The 24,384-nt window shown below is 30.4% G+C and overlaps 3 protein-coding genes across 5 annotated transcripts; 2 read left to right on the top strand and 1 right to left on the bottom strand.

The window, feature by feature from the left end:
* Positions 1-674: 674 nt before the first annotated feature.
* On the bottom strand, positions 675-9,385 carry LOC141528425 (uncharacterized). Its single transcript, XM_074244473.1, has 4 exons — positions 9,192-9,385; positions 9,024-9,104; positions 7,114-8,948; positions 675-754 (listed from the first exon to the last, which is right to left on the bottom strand). Exons 1-4 carry the CDS (start codon positions 9,383-9,385, stop codon positions 675-677), a joined length of 2,190 nt encoding a protein of 729 aa, XP_074100574.1.
* Gyc88e (Guanylyl cyclase at 88E) lies at positions 728-23,630 on the top strand. Of its 3 annotated transcripts, none has more exons than XM_074244055.1 (11): positions 728-741; positions 15,274-15,459; positions 15,556-15,769; positions 15,844-16,117; positions 16,199-16,322; positions 18,872-19,348; positions 19,429-19,575; positions 19,648-19,780; positions 21,250-21,477; positions 21,540-21,890; positions 23,079-23,630. In XM_074244055.1, the coding sequence occupies exons 2-11, from the start codon at positions 15,292-15,294 to the stop codon at positions 23,507-23,509; spliced, it is 2,547 nt and encodes an 848-aa protein (XP_074100156.1). In that variant the 5' UTR covers positions 728-741; positions 15,274-15,291; the 3' UTR covers positions 23,510-23,630. The 3 variants fall into 3 exon arrangements, with proteins under 3 accessions (XP_074100156.1, XP_074100157.1, XP_074100155.1); XM_074244056.1 differs by lacking the exon at positions 728-741 and adding an exon at positions 2,622-2,641; XM_074244054.1 differs by lacking the exon at positions 728-741 and having other exon boundaries at positions 14,733-15,459.
* Positions 12,456-14,776, top strand: LOC141528153 (uncharacterized). Its single transcript, XM_074244057.1, has 5 exons — positions 12,456-13,862; positions 13,928-14,031; positions 14,126-14,161; positions 14,235-14,445; positions 14,519-14,776. Exons 1-5 carry the CDS (start codon positions 13,412-13,414, stop codon positions 14,638-14,640), a joined length of 924 nt encoding a protein of 307 aa, XP_074100158.1. The 5' UTR covers positions 12,456-13,411; the 3' UTR covers positions 14,641-14,776.
* Positions 23,631-24,384: the final 754 nt, after the last annotated feature.

Below are 24,384 nucleotides of genomic sequence, written 5' to 3'. Positions count from 1 at the left end.
ATTCTTACTATTGTTATCAGTCATTAACTTTTATCATGTTTTGCATGATTATGTTTTAATAAAGTTTTTTCATTTAAAATTTATTATTATTATTATTATTTATAATTTTGATTTAATTCTCACTACAATGACAGAATGAGACTGCATGTGTGTCATCGCCGTAGACCTTGTGCGTAAATCGTGACGCAGGTGTACGTTTTGTCATGAATAGGAAACGTTTATTAATTTTTAGTAATTATAGTCCTAAAAAGTTAACTCAGTAGTAAAGAAGAATAAAAATCAAATAAGTCCATTGCCATCAGAAAACAAAAATAAAAAAAAAAAAAAAAAAAATAAAGAATAATAAATATAAAAAAATTTTTATATATAAATTTCTAGTATAATATTATGAGAAATAATAAGTTGCACTGGAAATTTATTTCAGGATATTTTTTTAGTGACTCCACTACAGTCCTCGTTCGTTTAGTTGCGTTTTATTATTTATAGAAAGACGAAATATAGCGCACTTGTATCGAGAAGTTTGTGGGTTTAAAACTTCGTAGTCATACTCATTAGTTATTAATTATTAATTGTAAATTCACATTCAATACTATAAAACCGATTACTGCCGAGTTAAATTTAAAAGTTGTGAGTTATTAATAGATGTCAATTATAAAACAATCAGTGCGTGCTTATTAACCGTGAGAAGACAAGTTCGCGTGTTGTTTCAATATAAAGGATATCTTGTTTTTAGTTTCGGAGGTAAGATCTATTGCTGTTTAACGATAACTATTATTTGATTTTATAATCAAATTTTATTATTTATAGCTATAGTATAAATTTTATTAATTGATAGTTTGTATTTAAAAGAGAAAGTTAACATATTATTTTAGCGAACTAAATTTTTGCAAATAAGATCAACTAAATTTAAAGACCTTGCTCCTGAAGAATGCTGCAGAAATTGATTCTAGTTTTATTATTTAGTGTATTCGTTGAGTAAGAAAACGTGACCGAACTTACAAGTGTGCTCACAATAAATCTTTTTACTTTTAGTTTTATTTTTTTCAGATAAAATTCTTCAAATTAATATAATTTTTTTTTCTTTTTTTATCAAGTATACTGTAAATAATCAAGAGTGAATTCGGAGTGAATTTACACTTTCATTACTTGAGGTACCGGAGTGAAGAAATAAAACATTACGCGTAAGGAGTAAATCTGGAATTTTTTTTTTAACGGAGTGAATATGAATTTTAATTCAATAAAAAATCCGAGTACGGAGTTTTTAGATTAAAATTGATTTTTATTTAGCTGAAACAAGCTTAACATGACAAATTACTAACAAATACTTCAATCTATTTATCTCAAGTTGAAGATTGTAAATATTAATTATATTCTTTTAAAAAATTGACTTCGAAACATTAAATCAAATTTTTATGAAAATTTTTTAAAGTTTTGTTGATAAATTTGAATGTAAAAAGTAAAAAAAAAGTTATTAAGATTGCCACGTTTAATTAAATAAAATTAATTACTTTAAAGATACTGAAATATAACTTTTATACGGCAATTTTTGGGATTTCTTAAAAAATAAATCAGTATGCATTTAAAAAAAAAATACTACTTGTATAAAATAAAATTTTAATGCAATTTTTTTTAAATATTAACATGTATTTGTTATATATTTGTCATATGTCGAACTAGTAATAGATTTTATAATTGTATAAGTTGTTAAAATTTCTAAATACGCATTTTGTAATTTCTAAACGAATAACAATAATTTTTTTATTTTTACTCAACAAAAAAAAAATCAAAGAATTTACTCTGCGGAGTTCTTGTTTATCAAGGTAGTTGTCGTGGTTAAGGTATAGCGGTAGAAAGTCCTAAATTTTTTTATACTTATTAAGGACACGATTATACAATTACCCTAAAAATTTGAAGTCGATTGACCACCTATCACTCGAGGTGAATTGAATTAAAAATAGGATATTTAACATTGATCGCATGCGCTTTCTGCAGTTTTGTACCAGTTTCTTAGTTATAAAAAAAAAATTAACGGTCAGAAACTTTAAAAAAACTGACATTCTTTTAATATATTTGTTGTGAGCTTAAAAAAAAATTAAAAAAATTTTTGACCATCTATTTATTTATGAATAACTGCCCGAGTCGAAAATAATCAGCATTAATTCAAGCTGCTAAAGCTGAATTGCACCTGAAACCAAGCTGACTATCCTGAACTGAACTTAATTTCAAACTGACTACCCTGAATTGAGCCTTAATTCGAGCTGCTCAGCCTACTAGCGTCTTTAATTTCAAGCTGACTAGCCTGCTCATGAAATTTAATTCAACCTGACTAAGCTGCAGCTTAAAAAAAATATAAATTTTTCAGACTTTTTTCAGACTGACTAGCCTGCTGACACAATGAAATCAAACTTAATTGAAACTGACCAAGCTGTAGGCTTGTCAGGGTGAAAGTAGCTTTGCCTTTGAACTTGCTTTCAGACTGAACAACCTGCTACGTCATAGAATTTTAAACATGATTATAAACTGGTCAGCCTGCTAAGATATTAATATCAAACTGAATCCGAGCTGAACAACCTGTAGGTTAGTCAAGTTGAAACTATCATCAACTTTGAACTTATTTTGAAACTCATTAACCTGCTACATGGTAAAATTTTCAACCTAAATAGAAACTGAGCAGCCTGTTAATATATCAATATCAAACTGTATGTTATTCAGGTTGGAACCAGTTTAGACTTTGAGCATATTTTTAAACTGAACAACCTAAACAATCATTTGATCATAAATTCCAACTTAATATCCTGATTTTGTGAATTCGTATAGTTGTTTATTAATTAATGTTTTTGATATGATTAAAATGTTGTTTTTAATTACACAAGTGATAATACATTAATGTTGAATTATTTACTAACAAGAATTGGTGTTCTCGAATTTAAAAGTTAATAACTGTGAATTTTTATTCTAAAAGAAAAATGTGAGCATGCAGTTTCAACATTTTGATAATCAACTGGAATTAAATATTTTTTGTTAATGATTAAAACTAAAGTCTTATTATGTAGTTTGTGATTTCATTCAATTCTGTAAATAATGAGAAAACTATTTTTATTTATTAAGTAAATAATTTATTATTAAAACAGCAATGCATTGTCATGTGTTGTACTTTCAGTTGCAGGCAAATAATTGAAAAGGGTTAATCATAAAACATTCAACGAAATACTTCTATTGCTGATATTTATTATTATTCTAATTCTTTAGTGTTTAATGGATAAATAACATGTGATTGGTTATTAATGTTAATAAAAATACATGGTGTAAGTAAGTTATTTACATCTATAGCTTGATAAATATTTGTCTCAGAACACTTATAAAATATATTAGAGCTATTAACTTGAAAGTTATCACCATCAATAATGTATGAATTAGTTCGGATAAGTTTCTGAATAATTGCATAATATTTAAAATCACATGTACAGTTGTTTCTTAAACATTGACAATGCAAATATTTTATAAAACACAGTATTCGACCAACTACTTCTGTTCCTGCATCTGAGTATTTTACCACTGATGTTGAAGTTTTTACTGCTCTAGTATATTCCTCTGATATATATAATTTTTTTTTTTTTAATAATCTTAGAAATTTCAAAATTATTACTCCGTTTCTAACAATCCCAGAATTATTCATAGCGCTAATAATAATATCAGGAATTTCTTGAAGTATTTTATAAGTTCCAATGCTATATCCATCCTCATATACTTCTTCATTAATACACTAGTCACAAAAATTAAGGGATATAAAAAAAATTCCAAATTTTTTGGTGACTTTCAGCGAGCTGTAACTCCGAGAAAAATGATCACACAGAAAAAAAAAAAAAAAAGCAAATTGTAGCTCCAAGTGTCTAGTTTTTAGATATGACCATGAAAATTTTTTTTCATCTCCAGGTCTGGAGAAATCCTAAGAAAACTACTGAAAAAAAATTTTTCGAAATTTTTTTTCGTCTTAAAAAAGGTCTACGGGCTTCAAAAAAATTTTTCGATTGTCTCGTTTAAAAGCTCTTTTAGTAAATTTAATACCCTTTAATTTGACGTAATCAAAAGCCTGTACGATAATTTGCCGCGGAGTTATCGTCAATCAAAGCAAAAAGTTTTTTTGACTTTGGAAATCAATAACTCTGGAAATAATGACCGTATAGGAAATCGAAGGAGGGTTTTGAAAACTACACAATATTCTCTATAAGAAAACGTAAACCGCTTTTGAAGAAAAAAATTTTTTTAATTGAAAACTCGGACTGAAAAAAGACAAAAATTCGCATAATTAAGGATATTTGGATAACTTGGTATAACTTTGGATAAAATGGATGAACGAAGGATATCGTTGGTAATTTTTTAACTTCAAAGTGTCCCCTAAAATCCCTAAGAAATTCAAAGCGCTGCGATTTTTTGTTCATAGTGCCCAGAAGCTTCAAATTCTGTGTTTTCGCAAAAATCACCATTATGAGCAATTTTGTGATTTTTATTCATTTTTCCATTGAAAAAATTTTTTTCAAAATTCTTTATTTTTTCGATCAAAGAGATTGATTTTTCAAGAAATTTGAAAAAAAAAAAAAAAAATTTCAATTTTTTCGAAATTTTTTTATCAAAAATTTTTTTTTTTTTTTTTTTATCGTCTTCAGAATGCTTCACTATTGTCAAAAAAAATTAACTCAATTTTTTCTGTCCGCTACAACTGCCTTAGTTTTAAATCTCATTTTAAAAATTCAATAAAAACAAATTGATATACCCCCCGCGGAGTTCGGCTTTTCCTCACACAAAACTTGAATTTTACGTTTTCTTTTTAGCCTAAATTCCTTACGTGAATTTTATGTAAGCTTTTCTTTGATAAGCACCTTTTGATATGCCTCGTCGACATTTAGCTGCCACAGATGTGGCTCGCATTGTTACCCTCCTTCAAGAGGGCTACAGTCAGGTGGAAGTAGCAGCTTCTATGGGGAGTGAGCCAGTCCGTTATCAGTCGGGCCTATGCCCGATTTAACGCGACTCAAAGTTACGATCGTCGTCCGGGTCAAGGTAGACTACGAATCACTACCGAGCGTGATGATCGAGCTATCATTCGAGAAGCTCGTCGAAACCCTACTGCGCATGCCCACACGATCGCTCATCAATTTCGCAATCGTCGACAACGTCCTCCCCAACAACACATATCGGCATCGACGGTTCGAAATCGCTTTCGAGAGCAAGGACTACGCGCTAGACGCGCAAATCGCGTGCCTATGCTCACTCCACGACATCGCCGAGCCCGATTGGCCTATGCTCATGATCATCACCATTGGGGTCGTAGACAGTGGACCAGTGTATTATGGACTGACGAATCTCGATTTTGTCTTCATGGCAGCGATAGACGATCTCTCGTTTGGCGCCGTCGTGGAGAACGAGATCGGGATGGTTTTACGAGACCAGTTACAGCTTTCAATGGTGGATCAGTCATGGTGTGGGCAGGCGTGTCCTTCAATACCAGAACCCCGTTGGTCATCGTTCGTGGGACGTTGACTGCCGATAGGTACGTCGACGAAATTCTGGAGCCACACGTCCTGCCTATGCGCACACGCATGGGGGCAAGACGGTTCATTTTGATGCAGGATAATGCTCGTCCTCACACTGCAGTTCGTACGCGAACTTTTCTCCGCGCCAACAACGTAACAACGCTTAATCATCCAGCGATGAGTCCTGATTTGAACCCAATTGAGCATGTTTGGGACATGCTTGGGCGTCGATTGCGGCGAGACTATCCGCAACTGCACAATCTTCATCAGTTGACTCAAGCGTTGTTACGTTGTTGGCAAGGAATTTCGCAACGTGATATTCGACGATGCATCAACATGCAAGAGCGTTTACGAGCTGTGATTCGGAACAGAAGTGGCAATACACGGTACTGAGCAGTTACTGCCGTGCGTACAGAGGTCATTCGGCAGCTGCAAACAGACAAACACGCAGACAAAGACACACACACACACACACACACACACACACACACACACACACACACACACACACACACACACACACACACACACACACACACACACACACACACACACACACACACACACACACACACACACACACACACACACACACACACACACACGTGTGAGAAGCGTAAATCCGACCGAGCAACCTCCACGTGGTATGCTTTGGGTAACGCTAATGCCGGCGGTAAAACAACAGTCGAAAAAATTGAGAAAATTTCGAAAAAATTTTCGAAAAAATTGAAATTTTTTTTTCAAATTTCTTGAAAAATCAATCTCTTTGATCAAAAAATAAAGAATTTTGAAAAAAATTTTTTCAATGGAAAAATGAATAAAAATCACAAAATTGCTCATAATGGTGATTTTTGCGAAAACACAGAATTTGAAGCTTCTGGGCACTATGAACAAAAAATCGCAGCGCTTTGAATTTCTTAGGGATTTTAGGGGACACTTTGAAGTTAAAAAATTACCAACGATATCCTTCGTTCATCCATTTTATCCAAAGTTATACCAAGTTATCCAAATATCCTTAATTATGCGAATTTTTGTCTTTTTTCAGTCCGAGTTTTCAATTAAAAAAATTTTTTCTTCAAAAGCGGTTTACGTTCTCTTATAGAGAATATTGTGTAGTTTTCAAAACCCTCCTTCGATTTCCTATACGGTCATTATTTCCAGAGTTATTGATTTCCAAAGTCAAAAAAACTTTTTTGCTTTGATTGACGATAACTCCGCGGCAAATTATCGTACAGGCTTTTGATTACGTCAAATTAAAGGGTATTAAATTTACTAAAAGAGCTTTTAAACGAAACAATCGAAAAAATTTTTTGGAGCCCGTAGACCTTTTTAAGACGAAAAAAATTTCGAAAAATTTTTTTCAGTAGTTTTCTTAGGATTTCTCCAGACCTGACGATGACAAAAAATTTTCATGGTCATATCTAAAAACTAGATACTTGGAGCTACAATTTGCTTTTTTTTTTTTTCTGTGCGATCATTTTCCTCGGAGTTACAGCTCGCTGAAAATCACCAAAAAATTTGGAATTTTTTTTATATCCCTTAATTTTTGTGACTAGTGTAGTTGATTGTTTTTTTTTATTACGACAAAATTCTTGGACATTTTGATTTGGAATTTGTTCCACGTCTGTTATCATTTTAATAAGATGACCATGTCCACTAGATACTTGCGATCCAATATGTCTAGTTCCGTGAATATAAAGTAATATCTTACCGTTAAAACTTTCATATTCATAACAATGATGAGCCCAAAGTGGTCCGTGTAGCCTCGTACATTTTGGTAAATGTAACAGTAAATGAATATTAATCGATGAAAATTTTTCTCCATACAATTGTTGAAATTCACGAACAAATCGATGCAAAAAGTCTTCAGCAGTAGTAATCATAAGTTCTGATATTTCATCAGCACTCAAAAAATACATCGACACCATTAATAACAAATAATGATTAAAATATTCAGCTCTCATTATTCCTTCAAACACCGCTATTGAATAATAATAAAAAAAACTTTTTAGCTCTGAAGCTTTCCAATGAATTAGGTCATCAGTTGTTCTAGGCAAACGATGAATGAATTTTGGTGGTTTTATCAATTGTAAACGATTATTAATAGTGTCTTTATTTGCATACAAAGAGAATGGTTCATTCCTGTATGAAATATTAAATACTAAATTCAAAATTTTTTTGATGACACCACCATCAACAGCATGCATTCGATCGATACACATGCCGCTCATAAAATCAGGCATAAGTTTAGCCAGTGATGTAGGTCCTTTTATGCCTAATTGTGGATTCGCAGGAGTAGCTTGTCGCGCTAGATCTTTACAAATTCTTGAAGTTCGTAGTTGAAAAGTGTTAGAGTACGGGTAAACTTGTAAGTGCGATCTGGGACCAATTTGCATTACTCGGCCTTCGAAAAAACATACTGAACATCCATATTTTGAGTTGAAATTAACAAAGTTCAAGCTATCTATTTTAGCTGGTAAATCACAAACTCCCATTAACAGGGCACCTCTCACAGTTATTTCGTTTTCTCCTGGACAGAAAACTTTGATTCCATCAAGCAATAAAGATTCAAATACAGGTCTGAAGGCATAGAAAAATGAATTAAAATGCGGTTTTTTATCACCACACCACAGTCCCAATAATAAAGTATTAAAATTTTTTTTTCGGTCCTCAAACGGTAGTTCGTTAATTGTGAGATAAATTGGCCAGACACTTATTTTTGATGACTTGAATACCGGCACGCCATCCGTATACCAGGTAAATGAAATGTTATTAGGATTCGATAAAAATCCATTATCAGTCCAAGTCTTATACAACTCTCCGTCGAAAATATCAGTTATGTTATTATGTATGTTAGGTCGATTGAATCTTTCTTGTAAGGAATTAAAAAAGTTTTCTCTTTTATACATTTCTTTCAAATGATTAATAATTGGTAGCTCCAATAAAAATGTACTTTTTGTTTGCAGGCACATATTACATATTTCATTCTCATTATTAAGTTGACTAGCACAAGATGGACAATAGAAGTGTTTTTTAACATTTTCTTTGTCTAAATTAAAATATTTTTGAAATTTATATAGACTATTTTTAATTAATCCTCGGCTTAAGCAATGTAATTCAATAACTCGGATTAAATCATCTATGCATGTCATAGACAAGTGGTGTTTTAGACACATTGCTAAAATTACCAGCATACTTTCTCTCTTTGTTATTTCAGCCCCTAAATACAAAGGATTATTATCATCATCATGATTTTGTTCTTGTCTTTCTTCATCTTCATCATCAGAATTTTCATTTCTTCTGATAGGTATTTCGAATATATTATGCTCATTTTGCAAATATTGATTTTGATGTTCATTATCAAAACCAGGATGTCTATTAGGCAGCAATTCATCAATTAACCTGCAAAAAAAAATAAGTGAAATCAATAGTCAAATACTGAGAAGTATTTGTCAAATTTAAAGTGATAAAAACAGAATCCAAATATCTTACACATCATCAGCTCCATTATTTTGTTGGGCCCTTTCATAAAATTCTTCAAAATCAGGAAATATATCTGGTGGTTCATCATCACTAAAAAAATAATTATAACATGCTTTATTTTTCAAACAAAAAAAAATTTGATTTAGAGTAATAAAAAATTGAAAGAAATGTTCTTACTTCGGTTGTAGTGGGACTTGATTTTCGATTGGCAAATCTTGATCTTCAATATTTGGATTATTATTAATTTGAGGCTGATTATCTTCTAATTGAACACCATCTGCTACTTCTCTATTAATTTGATTAATAATAGGTCTTAGTCGAGCAATATATTGTCGATGGCTTAACAAATTTCTCATCGGTTTTCGAGACATCACGTGTTAGTTTTTATAAAATGTCAACAACACAAAAAATCAAATGAAAAAGCACAGTATTATTTGATTTCTTGACACTTCTAAAACAAATAACAAATAAACTTAACCTGCGATGAGAGGTAATTTAATATAATTTGTTTATAAAATATACTTCAACTATAGTTGAACTATAGTATTCTTAATCTATAGTTTTCTTAAACTATAGTTTTTTTTTACTGACGTAGCCTCCATGTTGGATTTCAGTTGATTTCTCTCAAAACGTAACCAACACGTAATTGTGACTACGTAGATACATATTAAATTGTTATTGGAAAAAATTAATGACAAATAAGAAGTAAATCAGTGAATATAAATCAATTATACACTGACAAAATTATTTTTGAAGAAAAGTTAAAAAACTTTTTTATAAATCCATTCATTGATAATTTAATGTTAGTCCTCAATCACCGAGATTGTTTTTTTATAACCTTCAACTAGCTTATTGTAATTTTTTAAAATACAATAAATAAATTATAATAATATGGGTCGTGGCCGTGGAAAAAAAAAAATTCGCAAGTCTATGGTGTATGCGTACTAAAAAACATTTTGTTGTACCATTAACAACAATAAAAAATGTTAAACACAGGGTAATTGGCACAGTGTTTAATTATAATAAGGTCGAGACTAAGCTGATAGACATAGGAGGTAAGTAAAAAAATTTTAAGAAGTTAGTGAATCCTTAAAGTAATAAATAATTGAATAATAAACTAAGTCAAGGTTAAAAAGTAAAAAAAAAATTAGATTCAACAACAATTTTGTACGTATTTAGAATTATACGCATTATGTACTAAAGTAATAAAATTTTATTTCAGAGGATGAAAAAGTATTACAACAAAAAGCAATTAATGAGGAAAATGTGTCGTTGGCGATTGAACAAGCGAAAGCTAGGTCTGAAGAAGAAAAAATTCCTGATGAAGTTGATAATCAAGACGAGAAGTCGGCTGTATTGAATTTAAATAAAAGAAAAATTGATGAGAAAATTGGGTTAGATAATAATATTTTTGAGAGCAATAAGCGCATAAAATTAGTATCAACAGCTAGTAATCTTTCTATTGATAAAGGCATTACAGCAAGAAATCTGGATAACTCTTCAACATCATCGGCTACTCCAAGTATTATGATACAACAGCAGCAGCACATTCTTCCACTATTGACTGAAACACCATCTCAGCACGAATCTTCAACATCATCGGCTACTCCAAGCATTATGATACAACAGCAGCCGCAGACTCCTCCACTCTTGACTAAAACACAATCTCAGGACGGTTCTTCAACATCATTGGAGACTCCAAGTATTATAACACAAATTAATGATAATCATAATGATCCAGCAGTAACTATTGAGTCAACACCTAAACAAAAACATGAGTTAACCACTTCATTAATCAATAAGCATCCAGCGACAGGATTTGATTGCGATATATCACCGATGCAGAACACTATCGAGCCAGCACAGCAACAACTATCCAAAAATAGCACAAATCCGCCGGGATATTATGCTCAACCAAGACCACCAGGATCAAATAATGTCCTTCCTTATCAACACAGTCTCCCAACTCCTCATTTCAACCATAGAACTTTAGATGAAGAACCATATGTACTAATGAATTTAGATGCACAGAAGCCAACACCAAAAATAGTCAGTAATGTATTAATAACTGATAAACGGCCTTCTATTCAAACTTCAACCAGACCTGAATCAAGAAATGAGAAGATGGATTGCATGTATACTAGGGTGGGTCAAAAAAATCGAATAATTTATTTTTGACTTTATACTCTGAAAAATAGGTTCGTAGACACCTAAAAAGAATTCTCTCCAAGTATAAGCTCTTAATTATAACGGGAAGGTCCTCCGCTTTGCGGGTTTCTATTTTTTTCGAATAATCAGATAAAAAAATTTATATCTCGCTTCCAACTGCTTGGAAAAATATTCCGTGGCATAGATTTTGTGAGAAATTGAATGCTTTACAAAAAAGGTCTCTTATGACTTTTTCAAAAACTCAACCGATTAAAAGATATTCATAGTTGAAGTTTGGCTATTTTAAGGAAAATATTCGTTTTTATTATGAATTTTATAAGTCGATGAAAAAAATTATTTCGGATTGCGGAACTCATGATTTTGTAGGAAATTTACTGCTCTACAAAAATGGTCTCTTATGATTTTTGATTAAGTGAAGCCGTTACGAGATATTCATCGTCAAACATTAACGAATATCAATATTTCCAGTTTTTGATCAATAATTCGATAAATTTTAATTTAAACTATGAGTTTCAGGAAAATTTACATAAATTTGAGTTTCGATCGATAAAGAAATGTTATAAACAATTTTTTTAATATTGTTTTCAGTCTTGAGCTTGTTTGATTGCATTAAAACAAGAAATTAGAGCATTTTTTCGACATATAGCCAATGATTAGTTTAATTTGAAGTGAATGACATATTTCTTTGTCAAATTTAATATGAAAAGTATTGAATCAAGTGAGAAACAACCAGTATTTAACTTTTTTATAGATAAATTTTTTATTGAATTATCAATTGCAATATAATTGTCTATATTTTTAACATAACAGTACGCTATTACTATAAATAATTTCTTTTATTACAATTTGGGAATGTTTTTGATGTTCTTTGACAACTTGCAATAAGTACTGGAATTGTTCTTCATTTTTGTCAAGCATTGATTATATTCACTAACTAATGCAACAGCTCGCTCTGCTGAATCATTGACAACTTTTAGTTGTTGAAAGTATTCTTTATTTTCGAGATAACTCTCATTAGTAGGCCATAATTCAACATCGACATCAAGAAAGTCATACGGTAGATCGAAGATTTTGAAAAGATTTAATGACTTTTTAGACACAAAGTCACTCAGAGTTCTCTGCGCCAATGAATTCAAATCTTTTTAGCAATTACAAATCTTTTAGCTTTAGAATCTGTACCTTCACGAGTATTAACAGCTTCAACAATACTTTTTTACTTCTAATGGAACGCCATCGTCAAACAGTGATAAAATGGCAAGTTCATCGCTCAAATACCATAAGTGCGAAATCATTTTTTCACACGTAGCTGAAGAAATCAAAGGATTGATATGTTTGTACTCCAATAAATTTTTCATAAACTGCAAGTCATGATAAGCAGCAGTTGTTGCAGAAGTTGATGAAAACCAAGCTTTTAAATACAATGTGACTATAAAAATACAGAAATGACGAAGACCATGCAATTCTTTCTGAGAGAGTTTGAATTCATCTCTGAATAGATACATTTTTAAACTATAAATGGCCTTAGCCATCCATCTAGCATGATGAACAGCACCAGGACGTTTGAAAGAAATCTTTTCTTGAGGCATTTCTCCAAGGAAAATCAATGATAATTCCAATAATTCTTTATCTAACTTATTATAACATTTCTTTATCGATCGAAACTCAAATTTATGTAAATTTTCCTGAAACTCATAGTTTAAATTAAAATTTATCGAATTATTGATCAAAAACTGGAAATATTGATATTCGTTAATGTTTGACGATGAATATCTCGTAACAGCTTCACTTAATCAAAAAATCATAAGAGACCATTTTTGTAGAGCAGTAAATTTCCTACAAAATCATGAGTTCCGCAATCCGAAATAATTTTTTTTCATCGACTTATAAAATTCATAATAAAAACGAATATTTTCCTTAAAATAGCCAAACTTCAACTATGAATATCTTTTAATCGGTTGAGTTTTTGAAAAAGTCATAAGAGACCTTTTTTGTAAAGCATTCAATTTCTCACAAAATCTATGCCACGGAATATTTTTCCAAGCAGTTGGAAGCGAGATATAAATTTTTTTATCTGATTATTCGAAAAAAATAGAAACCCGCAAAGCGGAGGACCTTCCCGTTATAATTAAGAGCTTATACTTGGAGAGAATTCTTTTTAGGTGTCTACGAACCTATTTTTCAGAGTATAAAGTCAAAAATAAATTATTCGATTTTTTTGACCCACCCTAATGTATACATCACCACCTATGATAACTTATTGCGCGAGAGCATATGATTCTAATCCACTTGGGTCAAACTTTAATAGCTCAGCAGCTTTTCACCAAGAAAATCATGAAGCTTCAATGACACAAATAGGTCATGAAAGTTTACCCGAACCACCAGCTTATTTAAGTCAGCATTCAACGCATAATGAATCTTCAGCTCAAAATTCCATTAAACAACAGGTTTTAATTACAACATGTACAAAAAATGGGCCAAAAAATACTCAAAATTCTCTACCATCAACATCACATCAAGATCAATCAAACGTACATATTGAAGCACCCGGAACTGTGCCACCGCACTCGCTATCGGTCATTCCTAATGCTGCTATTGAATCCGACAGTTCACAAGAAGATGAAGAGCAAGAAACTCTTCCAGAAGTAGCAGAATTGATCGCTACGCTGCCTCGTGGACAAAGTAAGGTTAAACTTAGGTGTAAATTTTTGTTAAATTTCGATTTAATAAATTTTTCATATTTACAGTTACAGAACGAGATGTCTGGATGCAAGAACAAATTTATTTGTCGTTTAAAAGAGCTTATGATCTTCAACAACAAGCTTCAAAAATTGTTGATAACGGATATAAGGTAGTTAATTAAGTAGGAATAATAATTATTTTTAATCAGTTAAAAAATTAGTAGTTGTTTAGAAGTAATTTCTTATATTTTACACTTCGTTTAGGTTCCAGAAACTTTTTTAAAAGATGATGATGACAAAGTAAGTCTAATTACTCAAATTCAAAATCCCATATTGATTATTTATTTTACCTTATTTATTTGTTATTATTTAGGTTGAGATCTATCCTAAATGTGGGTTTTACCTTCCAAAAAATGTAAAAACATTGATAGATTTCAAGTACGAAGAAGAGCATGCATGGAATGTCATTGTGAAAGAAGTTTTACTGGCTGTTTATGGCGAAAATATTGTTCACTTTTCTGCGACTGGAAAGGGGCCTAAATCTCGTCCGAAAATAAATACTAAGTTGTTTAACGGGTTATTAGGTAAGGTTTGATATTAAAATATTATTTATAAATTATTGTAATTGCAAATTGATGACACAACTTTTCATTTCAGCTTGGATTAACCATGGAAAAGTTGGAGAAGAACTGGTTGATAGAAAAAAACTTATTAATGAAATTAATCACATTAGTTCAAATAAGAGAGGCTATCAGAAGACGAAGCAAGCAAAAAAATAAAAAGATTCGGCATGGTTTCCATTAATAATTATCTTTTATTATTTTTTATTTTTTATTCTTTAATATTCTTTATTATTTTTTATTTATTCAAGTACTTGTTTTTCAATTTCAATAAATTATAAAAAATATAATTCAACCTGGTTTTAAACTTATCAACCTTCTTCTAACTAACCTACTATTAACCTGAAAAGCCTTAAAATTGAACATATGTTCAGCCTGAAGAGCCTTAAATTTAAACATTATTCTAACCTGAAAAACCTTACTTGACGCTCCTATCGAACTGAACAGTCTGAAACAGTCATTAAATCTTTAAACTGAATTTCAGCCTGCTAGTCCTGATAAGTGAAATAACCCGGCCTTTCAGTTTGAATCCAGGGTTTTTTTTACAATGTATTGTAAATTGTGATTTTTAATTTGTTACACCGAGAGTTAGCAGTTTGAACAGCTTGAAATAAGGCTGAACCTTTTCGACTCGGGCAACTACCTTAATTATATACATAAAACCCTTCTCAAAGTGAATTTCACTCTGGAGGGATAAAACCAATTAAAAATCGGTCACTTCGAAAATTTTTTTACAGTGTACTGGTAATTATTAGTAATTGATTAGAAAAATTCAATCTATCTTTTGTCTAGAAAATTTAATGCAAGAATATGTATGGACTAATACTCGAAAATATGTCCGAATTCATTCGGCAAAAATACGGAGAAGACAAATGGGAAGAAATAAGAAGACTTGCGGCTGTTGATCAGCCTAGTTTTAGTGTTCACCAAGTCTATCCGGAAACGTTGATCCCACGACTCGCTAAAAAAGCCATTTCGGTAAGTTTTTTCTTAATTAAAAAAAAAAAAAAAAAAAAAAAAAAAAAAACAAATAAAAATTAATTCATCAATGACAATCCATTAATTTATCTTCAGATCCTTGGTATATCAGAAAAAGAGTTTTTCGATCAAATGGGAGTACATTTCGTAAGTTTCGTTGGTCAGTACGGATACGACAGGGTTCTGTCGGTATTGGGCCGACATGTTCGTGATTTTCTCAATGGGCTCGATAATCTTCATGAGTATCTAAAATTTTCTTACCCTCGTATGCGAGCACCATCCTTCATTTGCGAAAATGAAACTCGTCAAGGTAAAAATAGTCATTCACATTAAATTTTGGAGTTAAGAAAAATTTTTAATTTTCCTTGGTTAATGACTGAACAGGTTTAACGCTCCATTACCGAAGCAAAAGACGTGGCTTCGTTTACTACACCATGGGCCAAATACGCGAAGTTGCGAGACATTTTTACCACAAGGATCTGCTGATCGAGCTAGTGCGTGAAGAAGTACTTTTCGACACAGTACACGTAACTTTCCAGTTAACGTTCGATAATCGGGCGTTTACGCTAGCGTCACTAGCGATGACACGGGAAGAAAAACATTTACCGATCGGGGCATCTGTTTTATTTGAAATATTCCCATTTTGCATCGTTTTTGGGTAAGCTGTTAGGTCATAGATTAATTAGTAATAGATTTAAATGTTGGATTGTTACTTAAAAATTCAGATTTGTTACTTCAGATATGACATGATTGTTAAGAGCATCGGTAATTCTCTAATGGTAATTTTACCAGATTTAGTTGGGAAGAAAATCACACATTGGTTTGATTTAGTGAGACCGTTGATTGCTTTCAAGTTTCAATCGGTGAGTATCAGTGATTGATAGATTTTATTGGATTTTAAGACTTCCTTGATTAGAAAATAAAAATTCAAAGCGGTTGACAATGTTAACTCTTCACAAGAAATTCAAAAGTATTGACAATATTCAGAAGTATCAAAAATAATTCAAATTTCGTTATTTTCAATACTTTTTAATTGGGGTTATTTAGTGTTTAGGTAGAAAATAAGATCTGAAGAATATTTTTGATAAAATACAAAATATCCAATTTAATTAACAGATTTTTATGTTAAACATTATTCGAGTACATTTTCTTAAAAATACAAAAATTATTAGTTTTACCATAAACGAGAATAAAAATTCATATTTAAAAAAACTTACAATTAGATCTCATTTTACTACAGTCGGAAAATTTTTAAATACTTTTTAAAACAAGTAAATAGTCTAAGTATATTTAGTGTGTAAAATCTATGGTCAAAGTATTATTTTTAAATTAACATGATTGTTAATTCTAAATACCATATATATTTATAGTTTGATGATATCAGTTAGTGTGCAAAAGGCATAGACTTTATTACCCTACTACACTTTGAATATTTAATTTTGTTTTTGTTTATAGTAAAAATAACCATTTTTTAATTATATTTGATAGAAAGTGTTCTTAAATAGTTTTTAACATAAACATTTATGGATAGTTTTCTTTTTATTACAAATATTATTTAATAAATGACCTTCTTATCTACAGATACTTTTTCTAGAATTATAATTTTAATTTGGTAACTGACAGACATTTAAATTTATAAAAAAAAAAAAAAATGAATAGAAAGTAGCAATTATTTTATTAAAAAGGTTCGAAGATATCTCACGGAGAAAAATTTTCTTCTGCTTTTATACTTGAAATTTTATAATTGCATGGTTTTTAGAATATTAATCAAACCATCAAGCTTTGTAAAAAACATTTTAGATAATTAGAAGCTTGAAAAATAAAATTTGTAGGAAAATTTTCTTGAATAACTCAACATAAGATCACTTACATGAAAAAACTTTTTAATTAATAAAATTTTTATTGATTAAATAAATGTATCGAAGAAATATTAGGAAAGAGTGGAACACAACCACCCCTCTCAAAAATGAGGTAAAAATTTTTTTTTTCCTATTCCGTCATGACCTCTATAATGTTTTTATGACATTTTTGGCCAATATGTGATATGTGGGGCATAATGGATCACTCGAAAGAAAAAAATTGTAACGAAAAAATTATTTTTTTTTTTTTTCGAATTGTAATAAATTTAAAGAATTTATTATTTTAGGCCTTTTCAGGTCAATGGTATTTATCTTGAGTAAAATGAAATAGAAAAAATTTTATTAAACTAAAAAATTTAACAAATAATCGAATTATATAGCTTAGAAAAAATTGAAAACACAGTTTTTTGAAAGAAAAACCATAATTATATTATTAATTATTGATCACGGTATCCTCTGCACCAGGCAATAACTCAATTTCAAAGTTCTATTTGAGTTCTTCCAAGGATGTCTTACTCTACGCAATTCATATTTTTAATTTTGACTTGAGAAAAAAAAAGGTCTGGTTCAAGATATTAGTATTTTAAAAGCTCAATTTAAAGACTCAACTTGCGATTTCAATTAATGTAAGCTAATGTAATCAATTAATTGCTGAATAACATTTTTGTATTTTTTCTTATACGTATGTTTAAAACCTGTAAGTGCAATAAAAGAAATTAATTATATTATTAATTATTATCTATTTAAAACTAATGAACAGCTTAACATTAAAGTTTAAATAATTAAAAAAAAATTAAACTTTGAATAAAATATGAAATATAAATTTTCGATAATTAGGAAATCACATCGAGATAATTTAATGTCGACGATTTAATTAGCAATTGCTCTAACGCCTTATTGTTTAGAGAGTGATTTTTTAAGATTTTAATGTAGCAATAGTCTATTTATAAATTATTTGGATGATCTAAACCAAAATATTTTACCTCTATTAGATATTAAATTGTTATTTATTATTGTTTTGAATTTATTAATTTTTTTTGTTTAACTGCGGTCCTTTTTTTTTGCTTCATTTTGATTTTTTTTTTTTCTTTGAGTCCTTGGCGATACTCAAGACTCGTAAGAATCATGATTTTCCCTCGACGACGTGTTCTGGGAGTAGATTATCTAGATTTTGATGGTAATGGCTTCAGTAAAAAAAAAAAAATTTACATGCTTTTTTGAGAAGAGGGCCGCTGTACCCCGGAAAAAATTTTTTTTTTCGATTTTCTGCAAAATTTCGACTGATTTATTCGAAATAGACCGAAAATAAACGAATTTGATCGTGACAATCTGAAAAAAGAAATAACCGACTTAAGGGGGTCGTTGTACCCCACCCACCCTCACACTGATTAATTTTTTATTTGTTATTAATTGAAATAAAAATGAAAAAAATTCTATGAAGAAATTTGTTTCTTAGATTTTTAATAAAAAATGGATTCATAAAATATCTTTTACTTAGGCCTTATTGATCGCTGGTACCGAACTGTAATTAAACTTGGTGTAAATTGTTTCAGATATTACATAGAACGAATAATATTTTCGAATTAGTATCAGTTGAGCCAGTTTTAACAGAGCGACCGTCAGATCGCAAGAAACATGCGTTAATTCTCAGTGACGATGAGGAAAATTTATCAGACGACAAAACGTTGAGATTAAAGGGACAAATGATTTATATGGATAATTGGCGGATGATGATGTATCTTGGTACTCCGGTAATGCCGGATCTTAACGCACTAATTGCAACTGGATTGTACATCAACGATCTATCGATGCATGACTTTAGCAGAGATTTGATGCTAGCTGGTACTCAACAATCTGTAGAGCTAAAACTGGCGTTGGATCAAGAACAATTAAAGAGCAAAAAGTTGGAAGAATCGATGCGTAAGCTTGATGAAGAAATGCGCCGTACCGATGAACTTCTTTATCAAATGATACCGAAACAGGTTGCTGATAGGTTGCGAAATGGAGAAAATCCTATCGATACTTGTGAGGTGAGTTATTATCAATTTTAAGTGACAATTAATCAATCAATTTCATACCAATATTTAACATTTAATAATCATTTTTGCAGATGTTTGACAACGTTTCGATTTTATTCTCTGATGTCGTAACTTTTACGGCGATTTGTAGCAGATTAACACCTATGGAGGTTGTATCAATGCTGAATGCGATGTATTCACTTTTTGACACTCTCACGGAACGCAATCGTGTTTATAAGGTTTTATAAATTATTGTAAAAATATAAAGGATAATTGTTTTTTTGTTTATTGTATATTGTTGATTGTTTCAGGTTGAAACGATTGGAGATGCTTACATGGTTGTTTCTGGAGCGCCCTCTAAAGAAACAGATCATGCTGATCGTGTTTGTGATATGGCTTTAGACATGGTTGAAGCTATTACCGATTTAAAAGATCGTTCGACTGGTAATTGAATATTAAAATAAGTTTGAAAATCCCAAAAGTGCAGGGTTCATAATGCTTATTGAATTTTTAAGAGAACACATATTGCATTAGTAATTTATAGAGTAAAGTGGGAAAGAAGGAAATTTATGATTGTCGATTATTCGAGTATTTTAAAATTAAAACTATCGCGGTATTTCCCTTACTTAACTCAGCTCCAGCTAGTTTCAGAATGAACGTCTTCAGCCGAACTAAGTCCTGAGTAAACTTAGTTAGCCTGAGTATAGTCAAAGCATTCTCTGTTATACAAATATTTATCTTCTGTATTGTACATATCTTACTAAGTTTACTCAGGACTTAGTTCGGCTGAACACACTCCATGTGTATGCACATTAGAAACAAAATTTAAAAAATTAATAGACATCCTTTCAATTAAAAGGAAAATGACGTAGATCATGAATTTTTTGTAAAGATATCGCATTCCCAAGCTGCGACCATTGTTCTACTTCTTGGAAAAAAAAAATTTTAATTTGTTTAAATGATATTCTCGTCTCTACTATTCTGAATAAATTTTTGAAAATCGGAGAGTTAATCTTGATTGAATTATCTATTCGATGGTACACAAATTATGTTGTGTACGTGTACTAACAAGAGTATAGCAATTACAATAGTTGTAGAGAAAAAGAAAAAAAAATTATTTCGATCGTAGAGCACTTTAATGCTTTGTAAAACACTTTACCAACTCATACCGTCTATTGTAGTTCAAATTACGCGCGCTTCCCGTGTGCCACCTATGTACGTCATTTCCCTTACTGCCAATATAAACTGAAGAAATACCGAGACTAAATATTATTTTAGCGTTACATTCTTCACCGAACATTTTTTTCAGTTATTTATATTGACAAAAATATATACTATTAATTAAAATTATAGAACTCAATAATTTCAATTCAATCAGTATTTGTAATTTTTTTGTTAAAATTTAAATTTTTAACCAGAATAATTACACTAAATATATTTTAAAAATTGAAGAATTAATCTCGTTGGAATTATCTGTTTGATAGTACACAAATTATATTAGTATTTGTTCGCTAACAAGAGTATAACAATAATAATGTTTGCAGAGAGGAGGCAAAAAAATTTATTAATTGTAGAGGACTCTCTAATGCTTCGTAAAATCAATTTCATCCAAGATTATTTTAGGCTATTTCAAAAATTTTTTGAATCAATAACTTTTATACTTCAAATATTGACATTTTTTTTTATTCTACAATTTAAAACTAAATGAAAAAAATATTCGGGTTATTGATTTTGTATAATTTATTTGTATACAAGATAAGATTATATGAACCATTGGAAAGTCTTGTTAGAATAAAGCTTCATTTCTTTTGAATGTAAAAGTCAATACTTAAATTTGTTCTAAACAAAACAAGAAAAATTTTCGCAAAAATGTGTCTTGATATAATTTAATTTTAATAAGAGTTATTTTTAAGGTGACCATTTGCAAATCCGGGTGGGTATTCATAGTGGTGCAGTAGTAGCAGGAATAGTTGGTCTAAAAATGCCGCGATACTGCCTGTTTGGCGACTCTGTAAATACTGCCGCGCGTATGGAGGCCACAAGTGAGGCCATGCAAATTCATATATCAGAATCGACTAAAGAGTTACTGTCGCCCTGCTATAAGGTCAAGGAGCGTGGTGAAATACAGGTCAAGGGAAAAGGTAACTAATATTTACAATTTACAATTTATTTAATAATTCTTCGGTTAAATTCTATTCAATAGGGTCAATGAAAACATATTGGCTGGAAAAACGCCCCCTGCGCTCCAACGTAACAAAAAATATAATAATTCAAGAGCCGCCGATCTGGATGAACCGCGTTTCTGAGAAACGCGCCCTAATTTCTACAAGTACTGGAGGTAATGTGAGCTGCGTATCTCCAAACAAATTAGCAGACAGCACCTCGCATAGAGATATGTCGGCAAAATCTCCTGGCTCAAGAATATCTTCTCCCACCCCTTTTGGATCTACGGGAATTATTTCTGATGAGAGGCGCATTTACTCACCAATTACGTTTCAAGATGTTGCGCGTCATTCAGAAGCTAATACTCCGACCAAGAGTTCTAATACTTTAGGTAAATGTTGCTGTCATTGATTAGATTGCATCAAAAACACGACTACGGTATTTTTTATGAATGATTATCTGTATTATTCTGTATAATCTAAATAATTGAAAGAATAAGTAAAATTTTGGCTCAGATTATTTGTATGATTAAATGGTTATTTTAGTTAAATTTAGTATAATTAGAAAGACCTTGACCTGAATTTCGACTTTTTTAAGTTTTCATATGCTTTTGTAAGATAATTTATTTATCATGGTAAATTTTAGGAGTAATTATAAATAGATAGAGTTTCACGCTAGATAAAATTTATTCAATTATTTATTAATTTTGTTTTGGACTTGTTGATCTTGTTATTTGTCAAATATTGATTTATGTAATTAAGAGAATAAGGAAATTTTGTGAAGGATATATCTTTATTATTAAATGGATTTCTACAGTTATATTTAGTACCGTCAAAAAGGTATTGACGTTAATTTGTACTTTTTCAATATTTTATAAATTTTTTGGAGATAATCAATTTTTTTATGTCTTTTGTTCTGTAATATTTTTTTATTAAATTGTAGGTAATTGATCTACTCATTAATATCAGCAATATTATTTTTGAAAGTTATTTCATAAGTCCCCAAACTGTATATTGCGATTAAAAATGTCGAGAAATCATTAAGCCAAAGTTTTTTTTATTCATAATTCATAATTTTTGACAGTTTCGTACACTGAGAGAAAAATAGCGTTCTCTAAACTAAGAAAATCTAGTTAAATAGCATTATCACTATTTAATTAAAATTTTAATAAAAAAAAATAATTATTTAAACTATTTTTAGTAAAGTATGGGCTCAAAAGTCATCTTGATTCACTTTAACGGAGAAAACTGAAAAATAATTCGGATAGCCCGAACCGGGATTCGATTCAGATTTTTTAGTAACTTCAACTAATGCATAGTTTGAGTAACTACAAAAAAAATTTAGGAAACTATATTATTATACTTTCGATATTATTATAATAATAATAAATATAATGACCATAATATTATATGAAAAGTTACAAAAGACAAATAAATTTTTTATTATTGCATTATATATAATTGATAAATGTAAAAATTCTAACTGGCTTCATTTAAGTTATGGTTCATAAATTTTCATAGAAATTTATTTCAATTTTTTAAATATAATCTAACACCAAATTTTTTATCTTACTCCACAGAACTCCGTTCCAAATCAGTCAGTGAAGTATCATCAACTTCTACAGCAGTTTGCAATCCTTCGAACGTCTTCGGCTCTCTATTGAACGATACCGAAGAACATTTTCGTCCTCACAGAGACAGTCTTCCAATCAGAGAACAATCAGCAGGTGTACACGGTAGAATAGAATCGAAAAGCAACAGCAATATCAGCAATAAATCGGGATTAAGCAGCACAATAGACACCAAATCCCCCGACACAGAATTTTCACGAGAAGCGATGCCTTGTAACGATATCAACGTCCTCATGAACGCATTTTGCCCCGCGATGGAAAGCAATGAATCTCTTGACAATTCGCAATTATTAATCAGGTCCGACCAATGTTGTCCTGGTTTCGTTATCACCAAAAGCGGAAAAGCTAAACATCATGGCAATGGATGCTCCATTTGTTAAACTTGATATTTTATTAAATTAGTTGATAGATAATTGAAAACTAAAATATTATATAATTTTATTAATTGTTAAAGTATTGATATTTATGGGTTATTAATTAATTTAATTAATATTGTATGTATGTATGTAATAATTAATGATCAAATATATATAAATGATAATACTTTATAATGAGTTATTATTGAAAAAATAAAACAATTGTAGTAATAAAATATTTGCATCTAGAATTACTACTTATTAAAGTAAAATTGGTTTTAGTGATTAGAGAAGTCGTAAGTCTAGAAAAAATCGGTCTGCCGTACTCGGGAATATGACCCACGCATACTTGCACAGTCTTCCGGATATCGCGGATTAACAGCGGATTATAGGGTATATTGTATAGAAAGGATGGCTGTTCCATATAGTACCTCTGTACAATAGCAAAGCTGGATAAGAAAAAATAGACATTTTTCAAGATAAAGAATCGTATATACGATAGTGTTTGTTATATGAAGTCTATTCACACCTTTACTTAATGTTATTACACTCAACTTGCTTTATTATTGTTTTTTTGTACTGTTAATTTATTTTATTCACTTACGTGGGCGGACCGCGAATGAAGAGGGGTTCTACAGATGAGAGTGGGTGGAAGTGTAAAGACTATTTAAGCTACGATTATTATATGTGTTTTAAGTTTGTATTTATGGTATCATTTATCGGGAATTAACTAAGGTTGTTAATATAGAAGTAAAATTTCGGGATTAGCTTGCGGGAAGTGGTTCTTGGAATTATATCCTAATTCGCATGAGTATCTATTCAATTTTTGAAAATTAATTAATTTTAATATCTTCTAATTGATTGAAGTTTACAAGTTAATAATTATTAATTTTTCCTTA

This window comes from Cotesia typhae, unplaced genomic scaffold (assembly GCF_013202065.1).
Source record: "Cotesia typhae breed Kobodo isofemale line unplaced genomic scaffold, CoteBio_Ctyphae contig_43, whole genome shotgun sequence".
Lineage (NCBI taxonomy): Eukaryota > Metazoa > Arthropoda > Insecta > Hymenoptera > Braconidae > Cotesia > Cotesia typhae.
This window is presented reverse-complemented; position numbering and strand designations above follow the sequence as displayed.